This window comes from Protopterus annectens, chromosome 5.part1 (genome assembly GCF_019279795.1).
Source record: "Protopterus annectens isolate FY-2018-M chromosome 5.part1, PAN1.0, whole genome shotgun sequence".
NCBI classification, from domain to species: domain Eukaryota; kingdom Metazoa; phylum Chordata; order Ceratodontiformes; family Protopteridae; genus Protopterus; species Protopterus annectens.
The window spans coordinates 232216241-232231734 of NC_056736.1; the positions used below are offsets into that span (position 1 = coordinate 232216241).

The 15494-nt window shown below is 38.4% G+C and overlaps 1 protein-coding gene across 1 annotated transcript; it reads left to right on the forward strand.

Moving 5' to 3' along the window:
* The first annotated feature begins 3714 nt into the window (after positions 1 to 3714).
* On the forward strand, positions 3715 to 4570 carry LOC122803349 (mitochondrial import inner membrane translocase subunit Tim23-like). The gene has a single exon (XM_044072924.1). The coding sequence runs from the start codon at positions 3789 to 3791 to the stop codon at positions 4416 to 4418; it is 630 nt and encodes a 209-aa protein (XP_043928859.1). The 5' UTR covers positions 3715 to 3788; the 3' UTR covers positions 4419 to 4570.
* Positions 4571 to 15494: the final 10924 nt, after the last annotated feature.

The window sequence follows — 15494 nt, forward strand, 5'->3', positions numbered from 1 at the left end:
ATAAATAAAAATTTTCATACTTTGACTGAGTGCATTCTTTCCTCCGTCTCTAGGAATAATTTGTTTTCCAGGGCTCTAACTTTACTGCCTCCATATACTATTCAGTATTGTTTTTCTCATTTTCATTCCTTTCAGAGTTTGTGGTCATGAAATTGGTCCTCTGCCCCTTACATAGCAAAAACTCTGCCACACGTCACATCTCCATGAAATGGACTTGTGCAAAAGCTGCACTAGTGAGCAGACATCAACTGAGATTATCATCATTGTGCAATGTGAACAAGTGTAACATGAAGATCCTTGCTTTATATTAACAAACTAGAATTAAAAGTCCCTACTGTATGCTGGAACGTAGAATTGACACCCCCTCACCCACCACAAAGGAGTATCCACTCTTTAAGTACCACTTGTCTAACTAATCACTGTCCTTTCAATAAACCATTAGATTACATTGTGTAAACTTGTTGCTTTGTATGCCTAGCCTCTCTGTCTCTGTATTCAGTAATAGAAACAAAATCTGGTTTACTTTATGCTTGTATGCTAACTGCTGAGCACCATCTATAATCTCATTGCTTTTTGTAATAAAGGGCTTGGGGTTATTAAAATCTGCACCAACAAATAAACAAGACTCACTGGAGAAAAGGGTTCCCAGCTGAATGTAGTCCTAGCCTATGGAATAGCTTACCATTGCAGGTCAAATAGATAACTACCTTGGCTGTAAACATACACCATGATTATCAGGTAAGGCCCTGCTCAATTTGGGAGGTGAACACTATTAAGTGATTTAAAAAGGTGGCAAGAATGTTTAAGTTTGCTTAAAAGTGTAAATTGATAGGCATTTTTGGTCTCTTTGATCTCTTGACTAGTATGTTCCTAATGTTCCTTTGTTCCTTTCCTAACTAAAGCCTCATGCTCTATCCTTCACACCACTTTGTTTCTTAAATTTCACAAACACCATGTTACTCCTACACAGACTCATTCTAATACATATTTTTTCTTCTTGTGCACTCAACTTATTACCAGTATCCATTTGCTCATAATTCTAACAAAACTCTTCTATTGTGTCCTCCAAGCAAAATGCCTCTGAACTGCATTTCAAATTTATACCCTGCCTGTGTCAGCACTCATATATCTTACTGTTGAAGTGCAATTATCCAAAGCAACAGTCATTCATTCACAAGTCGGGTATTGAAGGTAAAGTCAAGCAAAATGCTTCTGCTTTTTCATTTACACCTCCTAACCATAAAACTTAGTGGTAATATCCAGCCAGTCCCAGGCCCTACTCAGAATATTTAAACAATATACAGCATATCTCCAGCAGCGCCTTCTTTGATATATCCTCATCCACAATCCAACACTAGCCTTCATCTATAGCATAGCAACTTAACAAAGTATTTATAACAAGCTGTCTGAAGTACATGCTTGCACGGCACTGTCCATCTTAGTTACCACAGAAAACTGACATCATCAGGGCACAAAAATGAAGAAATAGTCCTGTCATACTATAACATTGTCAGCTTAGACAGGGGCAACATTATTTTCTACAAAAAACAAGTAGATATTTCCTTTTTTCCTCGCACATTGCCTACTTTCTCTAACTCAGAAATCCTGCTAAAATGCTAGTACTAAATATGCACAAAACAATAATAATCATGAGTATATTTAAAACCCATTGTAACAATGCTAAAATACTGGAAGGTATCCTCTGCTGGGCCTACACTTACAATTATGAGTATATATTAAGACGCTGTCATGTTTATATATACACCCCTCCCCCCAAGATAAAAATGTTAAAACATGGGAAGATATCCTCTGCGGGGCCTTTTCAAAATCCCAAATGAATCCATAATATTGGATAATGATAATACAGATTGGCAAACCATATATTCTGGAATCCAGCCAATAATATACATCTTTACAGGTTCACCCAGCTTATAACAATATCAACTGCATATAACAAAGCCACAGCCAGATAATCATCCCTCGAGTGAAACTATCATCCTCTCTGAATAAAATTTCATCCCATGAAATTTTGTCAGACTACCCAAGTGATCACTTACTAATATGGACCTTAAGAAATCAAAGCCATTCTCCCAAAACACATCATTATAGCCTGGTCAGAAAAGTCACTTTCATGAAGACACTTTTATTAATAGTCTACATCTTCTTGACAAGGAGTCATTAAAGACTCCCCACAGATGATGCTCTCTCTGAATACAATGAGATTTTCACAGGTGCTCTAAACACACTAACTGTACCCCCTCTCCCACAGGAAAAAAAAGAGTCAAAGCCAACCCTGCCCATGGCTATCATTATCAACTAAACAACTCATGAAACAAAATGAGAAAAAGCCTGGAAAGTCTGAACAAAAATAAAATGTGTTTTACTTTACTAGCATCTGGACAACTAAAAAAACTAACAAAACAACTTAGCATTAAATATAGGAAAACCTATTACTCATCTTGTCAAAGGCACATACTAATAATCCAAAACTGTTGTGGGCCTCATTCAAGTTAATACAGGCAAGCTACACAGCCAACAGCAAGCACACAGAAACAAAATATACCACTACCAACCAGTTCAATAACTGTCATTAACTAACTTGGCAACTAATCAACCTTTTCATGTCTCTGCTCAAATGACCTCCTTCAGTATTTCATCTTCCAAACATTTCCCCAAGATACCATCAAAATAGCTCAAAAATAAAAGCCTTAGCTCAAAAATAAAAGCCTAATACAGCTGCCACTGACACTTTACCTGACAAATATTTTAAAATGGTGCCTAGGGCTATTACCTATTCATTCTCCATTCAAATAAATTGATCTTTTTCTTAAAAATAGTCCCTTCACTAAGGAAAGTACCCTTCATCATTCCACTCCCCAAGAGCAGAATCAATACAGAGCTTTCAAATTATAGGCCTATTGCCATTTTACATCTCCTAGCAAAAATATTAGAAAATGTATTAATACATATCTTCTTAACTATGTAACAAGCTTCTGTTTTCCACCAAACACATCTTCCTGTTTTCATCACAGCACAACTGCTGCTTTGCTGAGTTTTGTTAATAATGTCAAGACCCACATAAATGCATGAAGCCTAATATCTACCATCTAATAAGGCTTATAAAAAGCGTTTGATACTGTCACCCACCAACAACTGTTGCATAAATTGTCATCCTTAGGGCTCACCAATTGTTCACTGAAATGAATCTATAGTTACCTCTAAAACAGAGCACAAGCAGTGAAATGAGAAAATGATTTCACCAGCTTCTTGCCAGTAACTGTTGGTGTCCACAGGGATCTATTCTCAGCCCCATATTTTCAATATATTCATCAATGACATCCACACTGCTACAAAAAATGCTAACCTTGTTCAATATGCTGATGAATTGACCCTATTCTATTCTGCCAAAACTCTCTCTAAACTTCAAGATCTTACACAAGTCTTCTTAATGATTGTTTGATGCTGCCAGCCCAGCAAGCTGGAATTGGTAAATAATTCTGTATTATTTGTGAATATTGCTATGATTTATGCAGAACTGTATGCTATGCATTGAGCTTCAAGAATGTAACCACAGTCTACCCTACTGGAAAATAATAGAAATTAATATAAACTATATACCTGTGCAAATGCATGTGTTAATAGTCGAAGCTGGGAAATACAGAGTTAACTCGAAAACCCTCAAGAAAATTAGTGGAGTAAACATCCTCCAGAGGTCAGTTGTAGAAGAAGGGTACAAGTTGGTATCCTGTCTGAAGAGTTATCCCGGTTTTGGAAATTGTGTGTATGATATGGATAATAATAGTTGCTCTGTGATTTCCAGAGGAAGTGGCTTTGGGGGGCTTTTCAGGAGCAGAGGATATGGTTATTCCAACACGGAGCTGGCTGGTGTACCATTAACAGGAATGAGCCCCTTGTCACCGTATTTAAATATGGATCCCAGGTACCTTGTACAGGATACAGATGAATTCATATTACCCACAGGAGCTAATAAACCAAGAGGCAGATTTGAGCGAGCTTTTTTCACAATTGGAGGCTGTTGTATAACAGGAGTAACATTTGGTGCTATGAATGGTCTACGTCTTGGATTGAAGGAAACCCATACGATGGCATGGTCCAAACCAAGAAATGTACAAATTCTGAACATGGTTACAAAGCAAGGAGCTGTGTGGGCCAACACACTGGGTTCACTAGCTCTGCTCTACAATGCATTTGGAGTTGTTATAGAGAAAACAAGTGGTGCAGAAGATGACCTAAACACAATAGCAGCAGGAACCTTGACAGGGCTTTTGTATAAATCCACAGCTGGACTTCGTGGGGCAGCAACAGGTGGGCTTAGTGGGCTTTTGCTTACTGGCCTGTATGCCCTTTACAACAACTGGGAACACATAAGAAACTCATCACAAAGGATTTCGCTTTGAGCAAATGCACACAGGACCTCAGCAGGAAGTCATTAATCAGCCCTTGAATGAATAAACTTTATTTTCTTGGTACCTGTTTGGATTATAAGAATAAATTTATTCCTGAGCATCATATGGTTGTTTTACAAGAGTAAAAAAAATAGGAAGAGCAACTACTGTTCCATGGCATTCTTGCTGCTCAATCAACAGTGAGTTGTACTTGCTCCTGACGTCCGACAGTTGTCATAATTTATAATACTAAAAACTTGATTCCCAGAAAATGCTTTTGTATGTGCGCATTAAAATCCTGCAGTTTCACTATTTCATCAGTTATCTTTCCTGTTGTTTTAAATGAAATGTGGAGGAAATTGTATCTCACAAGACAGATACAGATCCCCACTCTTGAACATAACAGGAACTGAAAACACATCAACTTTATTTTTCTTAAAATGTTTTAACAGTGGACCTAGATACTGTTTAACAAGACTGTTACTGAAAATGTTGTGATGTAAAGTGTACTTTCTTTAGACTTAAGTGTATGACTATATTGGCAAGGGGTTTCTTCATAGAAAATGAGAATATGCACACAGGTGACATAGATACTGGGAAATTTCATTGTGACTGCAACTTCTCTGTATGGCTCCTTTAATTCTAGCCACATATAGTAATTGCATACTGTCCTACTGAAATTGCATCTGAATTCATGATTCATCACCCTGTTTGAAATTGGTAATAGTTTTATTTTCCAAAACCACCTTCATTCAGCTTTTGATAGTTTTTGCGCACACCCTTGCCTTGTCTCTCTCTCACACACACACAGACACACACACACACCAGATTCAGGTTGCTAAACTGCTTACACAAGTTTCTACATGGATAGGTTATCAGTAATCCTCCTGTTTGCTCTGTTTATCAGCTCTTTTGTATGTATAGTCTAGCCTGGCCAAAGTATCATGAGCTGTTTTAATTTTGCAGCATACATCTAACCTCTCCTTGCTTTATGCTGCAGAGCAAGGCCTGACATTTACGGTACTATCACTGATAGTTATGTACCAACATTGAGGTACCTGGTTTCAAATAGCTGCGTCAGAAATGTGCATTTAGTTGTTTTAAAACATTAAATTGCCCTTAAGAGAAAATGGCGTGCTGCCTTTTTAGAATTAGGATTTAGTAGTACCAGTTAACTCAGATGCACGTATTGGCTGCTAAGAATATGGTATTATACTCCAACAACAGCAAACCACATTGCAGTTGTAGTGCTCAAAATATATATATATTTTTTTTATCTCCCCTCTCTTATTTAGCACTAGTGAAAATGCCAATGATGTACCATTTTGTGTAATAGTACAGGCAGATCTCTGAAACGTTTAGTGTTCTGTAACCATCTGGACAGACTTTAGACATATTTTACATTTGAAATGTTGTACTATAACTTCGTAATGAAGTGCTGTTCTAAAAAAGTTGAAACATGAATCTTAATTTGAAAAATGCCCAAAAAAAAAGAAAATTAGTGGAAATTGTTTTACTGTTCTGTTATCTCAGTTTCAGTGCAGCAAGCAGACATTATGTCTATAGCTAGAGATTTTCCTATTGTCTTGAAACAGAAATAATGACTAGGTTTCACATGTAAAAGTGCTTAATTGTTTTACAGTTTCCAGTTCTACGCAAACATCTGAGAGATATGTATTTTTCACAGAGAAATGTTAAATTGTGTTAAGTTTCTGTTAGCCTGGGAACTGAAGGCAGGTGACAAAGAGTGATGTCATCCAAACTAACCCAGCAGTAATGTTGATTATTAATTTAAGAACTCTCTCAGAGAATGTCTGGGCATTTTGTATCTTGTCTTGGATCTAGAAACATCCATTCATCTGCATTTGACCGGCTAGACAAAAAAGGAGGTGGTGTAGCTATAATATTTAAACAGCATCTAAACATCCAGATCTTAAAATCATCAGCTTCACAAATAGGCAATGAAGAAATAATATATACCAACCTCAAAATTAACCAAAACAAAACCATCAACATAATTGGATGCTACTTCCAACCTGGCCAAAACATCCCTCCACTAGAAAACCTCCTCAGCTGGTCTACCCACCATCTTCCCCCAAGAAACTATCATCTTAGGTGATTTCAATATTGACTGGCAATCCTGTTCTGGCAACAATCCAACCCATCATGTACACCTTCATGGCTTCACCCAACTAGTCCAGTCACCAACAAGGATAAATAAAAACTCCAACAAGCACACTACCCTGGATTGGATACTAGTCAGTAAGAACCCCCAGTCATATATAACAGGCTGCTTATCAGATAGCCTCAGTGATCACTCCGCAACATTCCTACTCAAAAAATACCTGCACCAAACTAAACCTGTCATCTATTGTCAAATACGTAAAAAAATAAACTTTAACCCACTCACATTCATCTCATCCCTCAAAGAATGTAACTGGCATGCTCTAAAGTACCTCAGTCTAGATGACGCAGTTGAATTTTTTAATACTACCTTCCTGAACATCCTTAATTACCATGCCCCTATAAGATTTTCCAGAACCAAAGTACAAACCTCCCCATGGCTACAGAAAACCACTAAGTCAGAAATGAAAAACAGGGATAAAGCCTGGGAGCACTGGCGCAAAACCAAACTCCCTCAGCTAGACAGAAATTCCTAGAACTATGCAATAGAGTCAAAAAGCTAATAAAACAGGACAAATTCCAATACTACCAGTCTGCCCTAGACTCCTCACAACACAGCACCAAACAATTCTGGTCCTCCATAAACTCCATCCTCCACCCAGGTAAAGTCAGTACCCCTCCTCCTAACATCCCACACTCCTCAGAAAATATTGCTACCTCATTCAACACACACTTCACCCAAACCATACTATCACTAGCTAAACAACACAACCCCCTCCCTCCAACCCACACCTTCAACTAGTAATCTCCCACTGCCTTCTCTTTTTCTCCTGTACCTACCTCCAACATAAAAAAACTCTTAACTAAACTTAAACCCACCAAATTAGCAGCAGACAACCTCCCAAGTGAATACCTACAAATCGCAGCTGATGCTCTGGCCTACCCAGTATCCATCTTGATTAACCGATCTCTGTCAGAAAGTTACGTTCCCACATTGTGGAAAGTCTCACATATAATTCCCCTCCACAAAGGCGGACCCTCTGCAGAACTAACCAATTATCGCCCCATAGCTATTCTCTCTCCACTCTCCAAAATACTAGAGAGATGCATGCACTCTCAGGTCTCAGACTACCTCCTTACTAACAACCTCCTTTCCAGTACTCAGCATGGTTTCCAACCAAACCATAGCACCACCACTGCCTAACTCTCCTTTACTAACACTATCCTTCAGCATAAAAACAATGGCTATCTCTCCTCTGCTACTTTCCTAGACCTATCTAAAGCATTTGACATGGTCCCACACAAACAACTTATCTCTGTCCTCAATAACCTAACCTTCTCACAATCAGTCACCAACTGGTTTCAGAGTTACCTGTCTGACCGCCAACAATCCGTTGTATGGCAGAATGACATATCTCCCCAACTACCTGTCTCCATAGGGGTTCCCCAAGGATCCATCCTTGGACCCCTATTCTTCTCTGTTTACACCAATAATCTAGCCTCTACCACCAAACATGGCACACTCATCCAATATGCAGATGACTCGACCATCATCTGCTCAGCCCAGTCCCTACCCAAACTGCAAAAAGTCACACAGGAAGCCTTTTCCTCTGTTGAAACATGGTTATCCGATGCCCAATTAATACTCAACCCAAACAAAACTAAACTACTCATCTTCCAACCCACCAAACATACTCAAAACAACTCTCACTTTAACATCACAGCAAAAGACAACACCACTATATACCCAACTGAACACACCAAATTGCTAGGAGTGGAAATAGACAATAAACTAAAATTTGACATTCACGTATCCATGACCATAAAAAAGTCCACAAAAAACTAGGAGCATTATACAGAAATAAACAATTTCTCACCAAAGCAGCAAAGATTTCAATACCAAATTCCCACCTTATCTCCACCCTACTTTATGCATCTCCAGTATATACCAACCTAAGGCAATGTGATCTAAACAAGCTAGAGACCTGCTACAACAAAATTGCCAAATTCGCCACAGGGGCATCCTACCATAGTCACCACTGTCTCTCACTTGCTGAACTGGGCTGGCTTGAACTCCCTCACCTCCTTCAGTGGTATCAACTCTCACTCGCCCACAAACTAGTAAACCATCCACCAAATGTCCTATCCCTCCAGAATCTACTCCAACCCTATTGCACCACCAGACCACTAAGATCCAGCAACAAAAATCACTTGCAGATCACTAAAGCCAATAACTCTGCTGGTGAAGCACTATTCTCTTGTGTCATAGCCAAATTATGGAACTCACTCCCACCCACAATTACCTCTGTACCATCATGCACCAACTTCAAAACTTTATTAAAAGCGCATCTAAAAACATGCTGGCTATGCCCTTGCAACTCCCACTCTAATATCATCCACCCCATCCAACTACTACCTTTCTTTCCACTCCACTAACTACCTTGATTATAGCAAGCTCAGATGCTCATAAGCCTAGTACTTATTATACAGCAGGAACTTCTCATTGTTACATTTGTTAATGCCTGTTATGTACTCCACAGATAAAGATTCTAGTTGTCTACTGATGTACTATGTTCTTCATCTGTAAATATGTTGTAAGTAATTTCTATGTTAAATTGTTAATCGCTATGTAATCCAGTGTAACTACTGTCTGTTTATTTTACTGTGGAGCTTTTCTCACCGGGCCTCCGCTGAAAATGGACTCACGTCCAGTCGGACACTCCCGGTCAACAAATTTAAATAAATAAATAAATAAATAAAAATAAATAAATAAATAAAAATTTGCCTTGCACTGTAACTAAGTTATGTAGGGCATAGTTTCTTTTAGAGATAGTTAGGAATATAGTCAAGATTAGTTTAGATGTTTTCTGTATTTATTTGAGACTGTCCTACAATGCTGTTTTAAAATATTTCCTGTGATTCTGACCTTTGTAGTTACTGTGTTGTTTGAGTATTGTCTTGCTCTTTTATTATTAATTATTAAATATATTTAAACTTTTTAATTGTGGCTGGTTTGTTTAGAGATATTTAAGCTCTTCGTGTACTTGCATATGTATTTGGTGACTCTGTATAGGCCACTGCAATAGCCTTGAAAGTCTTGGTCACACTTACCATTTGGATAATAGTAATATTACACAGTAGGATTGGATACCCTTTGGTAAGGGCCTTATAGTAGCTGATAAGTAAAGGTGGCTGGTGGCTAGCTGGTACTACCTTATAGTCTGGGCAGAAGGAGCATAGCTAGTAAACCTGTGCCAGCCTTTCCCAGGTGTGTGTGTGTTTGTATATCAATCATATCTCAAAGTGTGTGTGTGTGTGTGTCAGTTACTTGGGGAGGGACACGAAGCACCGGTTGTACAGAGAGGGTGCTGGAGGTCTTAGCTTGAACACTCAGCTGAGATCTTAACTCTATAGCTGTGCCAGTGGGGAGTCTTACTGGAGATCTGAAGAAAGAGGGAGAAACCAGCCCCAGACTGACTGATCGGGGGTTGCAGTTTGTTCCATCTAAACCTATGAACCTGACGCAAGCTTTAGTAGAACTGAAGCTGTTTACTAGGGGCCTGAATTTGAATTTAATATTCAAGGGCCTGAGAACACACGATTTGGGCTTAACTCGTACTAGTTTGTACAACCCTCCACTCCACCCGATAATTCTTTTCTTTGAGAGATTGGTGGAGAATGACTTTAGGGAATTATCTAAAGGTAAGAAGTCTTTGTCTCATTACAATCTATCTGACCAAGAAACCAATTTCATAAAACATCTTCAAGAAGAGAACATCAGGATCATGAAACCAGATAAGGGTGGAGGGATAGTGCTCATGTTCTCTGGGGAATATGAAGCACACATCCATACCATGCTACAAGATGACGAACAATACGAGACGGTATCATGCAATGAGGTTAACATTGCTTTTGCACAGATTAACTATTATTTGAAGGACCTTCTATTGCAACAGGTTATTAATGAGAAGGTCTTTAACTACCTATATGTAGAAAAACCTAAGATACCGGTCATCTTTGGGATACCGAAGACACACAAAGGTACCCATTCTTTAAGGTTTAGACCGATAGTGTCAGGTGCAGGTGGTGTGACTGAATCCATGGGGAAATTTATTGACTTTATGACTAAGGAATTTACACCTCTGCTCAGCCACGTTTGCAAAGATTCTTGGCATTTTCTGCGTGACATCCCTACTTCCCGTTTTTCATCAGACCTATTAATGGTCACCATAGACATCAAGGATCTTTTCTCCAGCATTCCACACAAGGAAGGATTAGAATGGTTCGGTGAGTTTCTTACCCAAGAAACCACCCTCACCAATAAGCTGTCCAACCTACTTATTGAGTTGATGGAAATTGTTTTGTTGAACAATTTCATTTTTTTCAATGGAGAATTGTTCCGGCAACGCAAGGGTGTAGCTATGGGAGCATCATGCGCCACTTTTTATGCTAACGTGGTACTGCATAAATGGGAGCACACATTCGTCCTCATACCACCTTGGGAACAGCACATCCACTTTTACAGACATTATTTGGATGACATTTGTATCCTGTGGACTGGTTCAGAGGACGAGCTGAGGCAGTTTTTTAGTTATATTAACTCCACTACTAACTTCCTGCAATTCACGTACATCATTGATTTACATGAACTTCACTACTTAGATGTCAGTCTGTACACAGATTACACTCAGAATGTCTTCCATTCGAAACTACATCGTAAACCCACCTTCTCTAACTCTTTTTTACACTTCGAGAGTGCACACCATTTATATCAAAAAAGGGGAATCATTAAGGGACAGCTCATCAGAGCAAGCAGAATATGCAGCACTCAGGAAGACTTTGAATTGGAGTTGGAAATTTTACAGACATTTTTCTTGGAACGAGGCTACCCCTTGGAACTACTCAAGACTTTAGCTGCTGAAGTAAGTTCTTTAAGGAATTCCCTATACACACCGATATTGGGAAAAGGATCGGAAGTATTGGTTAACACTTCTTCAAATGCAGTGATCCACCACACGAACAGCTTTGCATACACATATTCTTCCAACTCTAAAGAAATGGAAGAACCCATCACGCACCACTGGCCGGTCCTAGCTCTTTTTGAAGAATTGAAGGACTTTATACCCCCCAAATCAAGCTTTGTCAGAAAAAGAGGTGTAAACTTCAAAGAGATTTTTGAAAGAAAGCACGATAGTAATAAAAAAGTGAGACAACCAAGATTAGGCACATACAGATGTGGCTCTTGTACACAATGTCATGCCATATCGAACAAACCATCCACCTACATCCCATCTAGGAATTTTAGAGTACACCCGACAGGTTTTTACACGTGTGCCACCAAAGGGGTTGTTTACCTGGGTGTTTGTACCACATGTCAAAGTTTCTATGTGGGGAAAACCGAGAGGGACCTTAGGAAACGGATTTATGAACATCTCTACGATATGGCCAAAAAGAAAGAAACAAACACTTTCTTTAAACATTCCCTCTCTTGCCCAGGGCTCAATATTAAATTCCTAGTTCTTGAACAAGTTGAACCGGACGCAAGGGGAGGTGATTGGGAATCCACTTTAGGTTATCGTGAACTATTATGGCAGCTAAGGCTGGATGCAGGAAGACCACCTGGGCTTAATGGGACTATTAGCATCAAACCAGTTTTGAAGTTAAGAAGAGCTAGGCTATAGTTTTCTTGCTGTAGATTTTTGCTGTAGTGATCCACCTCTAGGCCTAGCCACTCCAAGTGGGTATTTATTTTTATGATGCTGCAGACCTTAATCATCCTTACTATCATGTCTTTATTCACATTTCTGTCAAGTGTCCATTACCAATAGATTAACCTATAATTGTTGTTCCTTCAGAAGTATCACGTTAATTTTTAGAACCTGTCTTAACATATTTTATGAGGAAAGATGTTGAAGTTTTAAATATGTATTTCATTGTTTTTAGTATATTCAGGAATATTCACTCCTTAATGTTAAACCTATTCACTATTTGTTATGGTGCATTGATTGGAATTTTGGCAATACAGATATTTCTAGCTTTATGCAACCTATTTATTACACAAAACGTAATGATTATTTTAATTTTTAGGGTAGTGAAGGTTTTTATCTACAAGCTAGTTTCGTAATATATATTTTTTATCTTTTATACCTTTTTAAAGAAATTTCCTAACATGTACCTTTAATTCACTAATTTACCTTGTTAACAAGCAGTCTTAATTAAGACCTGATTACCATGATATATAAGAGGTACTGGTGTATGGAACATTTGTATTACTTGATAAAGCTCAGGACTGCCTGAGCGAAAGCGCTTGTGTCCATTTTTGCTTCGTGAACTTTGTTTATTAAAGGATATTTTTTCCAGCCTACAACAAAGAGCTGTTTCCTACTTCCTTGGCCGTGGATTTTGTTTTTCTTTGGCTATTGTTGCTTTGGTTCTTAATTACTTGCATATGTATTTGGTGACTCTGTATAGGCCACTGCAATAGCCTTGAAAGTCTTGGTCAAACTTACCATTTGGATAATAGTAACATTACACAGTAGGATTGGATACCCTTTGGTAAGGGCCTTATAGTAGCTGATAAGTAAAGCTGGCTGGTGGCTAGCTGGTACTACCTTATAGTCTGGGCAGAAGGAGCATAGCTAGTAAACCTGTGCCAGCCTTTCCCAGGTGTGTGTGTGTGTTTGTATATCAATCATATCTCAAAGTGTGTGTGTGTGTGTCAGTTACTTGGGGAGGGACACGAAGCACCGGTTGTACAGAGAGGGTGCTGGAGGTCTTAGCTTGAACACTCAGCTAAGATCTTAACTCTATAGCTGTGCCAGTGGGGAGTCTTACTGGAGATCTGAAGAAAGCGGGAGAAACCAGCCCCAGACTGACTGTGATCTCTGTGTGCTCTTAAGGGACGTTGTACTTTACTCTGTGTGTGCTTGTCATCCTCCCAATGTGTACATCCCTCACCGGTACTAGTGGTGAGGATTGAAGCTCCTTGATTATTGGGCCAGTGCAGGGGTTTCACACATTGAACCACAGTTAAAAAATTCACAATGATTTCTAAACCCTAAAATAACAACATATCACTACCAAAATAAAACTATACACATTTGCTTCTGCCAGCAACAACAACATGATAGAACAAGTAAACCACTCAAAAATTCCAGGTATCATCACAGATGTCAAGTTAAGATTTAATCACCATTATCACTAGTGGATAAGAAAGCTAATCTGAAAATAGGTACATTATTCAGAATAAAAATCTACCTGACAGTCATGGCCTGAAGACATGTAGCCTTTACTTTCTTACTGCCATCTGTAATCTATGCTTCCAAATCTTCACTAGCATTTAAATCTCAAAACTATCGAAACTTAATGTTATAATAAAACAGCCAGATTTGGTGTAACCTGTAACATGTAGCACACCACTCCCTAGCACTCTGAGAATTAAACTGTTTAGAGCTATAACATCACCTAACTCTTTTTCAGCTATCTTTAAAGAAACTTCTCTATAAACCAAAAAATGCCCATCTCTTAACAACTTAATACAACATGACTCCACCATAAAATTTTAAACAAAAGAGAAACATCATTAATCAGTATAGCCATATAATCTAATGGTGACTCTTAATTTTCAAATAGTGCAGCTAAACTACGGTACTACATCCCACTACTCCGAAATCCAATCAGAATGAAAACTCATTAAAATCCCAATGAAAACTTCATCTGTCAGATCCATGGGTCTGATACTATGTATTAACAGGATGAATGTCACCATAATTCCCATACTAGCATATCATCAAACCTTTTCTCTACATTTAGAATTGTATGCCCCACAACCAGACTTCACCCATAGTTGAATATTTTTTTCTAGAATCTCCTATCTGTATGAATAGTTTTGTGACACTGCTCTTTGATCCACATATGTACTTCTAATATAAATCTTACGATAGGCATATATAATTGTTTCTGAGCCTGATGTCTATCTACAATATTAAGATATTCTGCCCTACCAAGGTCCTTCCCTCACTTCCATTTCTTTGAATCTCTAGCCACTTATCACAAGATCTATTATGTATTTGACAAACCTACTAATGCACCTCTTCAGTTGCTCAATATTCAACATCAACTAACTATATCAGTGTTTCTCATACTGTAGTAGTTTCCCTTACTTAATATGAATGTAATCTAATTAGCAAATGCATGTGCGATTGTTAATGTATACTATACTTAAAAATGTTTGTAATATATTGCATCTCTTCTCCCGAGCTTCTGCTGAAAAGGTGTCTTTAGCTACACCTACTAAAACTTTTTAAATGTTTGTTCCTCTCCTGTAGGCCCAATGACTCATCTACATGCACTCAAATGTGCCATTTTTGTTCCATAGTAGCAGCATGCCACTGGGATCCACAGGCTAAGCAAGATAGCTAAAACCTATTAATTCCTGCCTGGCAATGCTAATCTGCTTATCACTCAAGGACAAGAGTCAGGTGGTATTCCTGCGGGGTGTATTAACATTTACAACAGAACAGCACCCCAGCTACTGCAACAACTCTTCTGAGCTCCACTGTGTGCTGTTATCCTAATGGAAACATGCCTCTTCAAGTTGAATTCTCCACATCTTACTGTGTAACTGCACAAGGCACTGCAGGCTCACTAGGTTCAAGTTGCATAGAGAGTGCAACACTTAATGCTCCTACTTGCTGTCCCTCTGCCAGGATGGGTGAGCACACAGCAGATACTCCTTTATATCTTGCACAGCAGTTTCAAAGTTTTTAAATTATAAAGGGAATAATTTTGCTAGTATGACAAGGATAGCTGTGGATATTATTTTTTTTTAATTCAACAGAATAAAATATTATATTGAGTACAATTTAATTAAGAACGAATGGAAAGTTTTAAAGAAACTTAGTCTAAATTCCTGCAGCTGTTATTGTTTGGATAATTGGTCTGGTTCCTGTCCTGTGTCTTAAA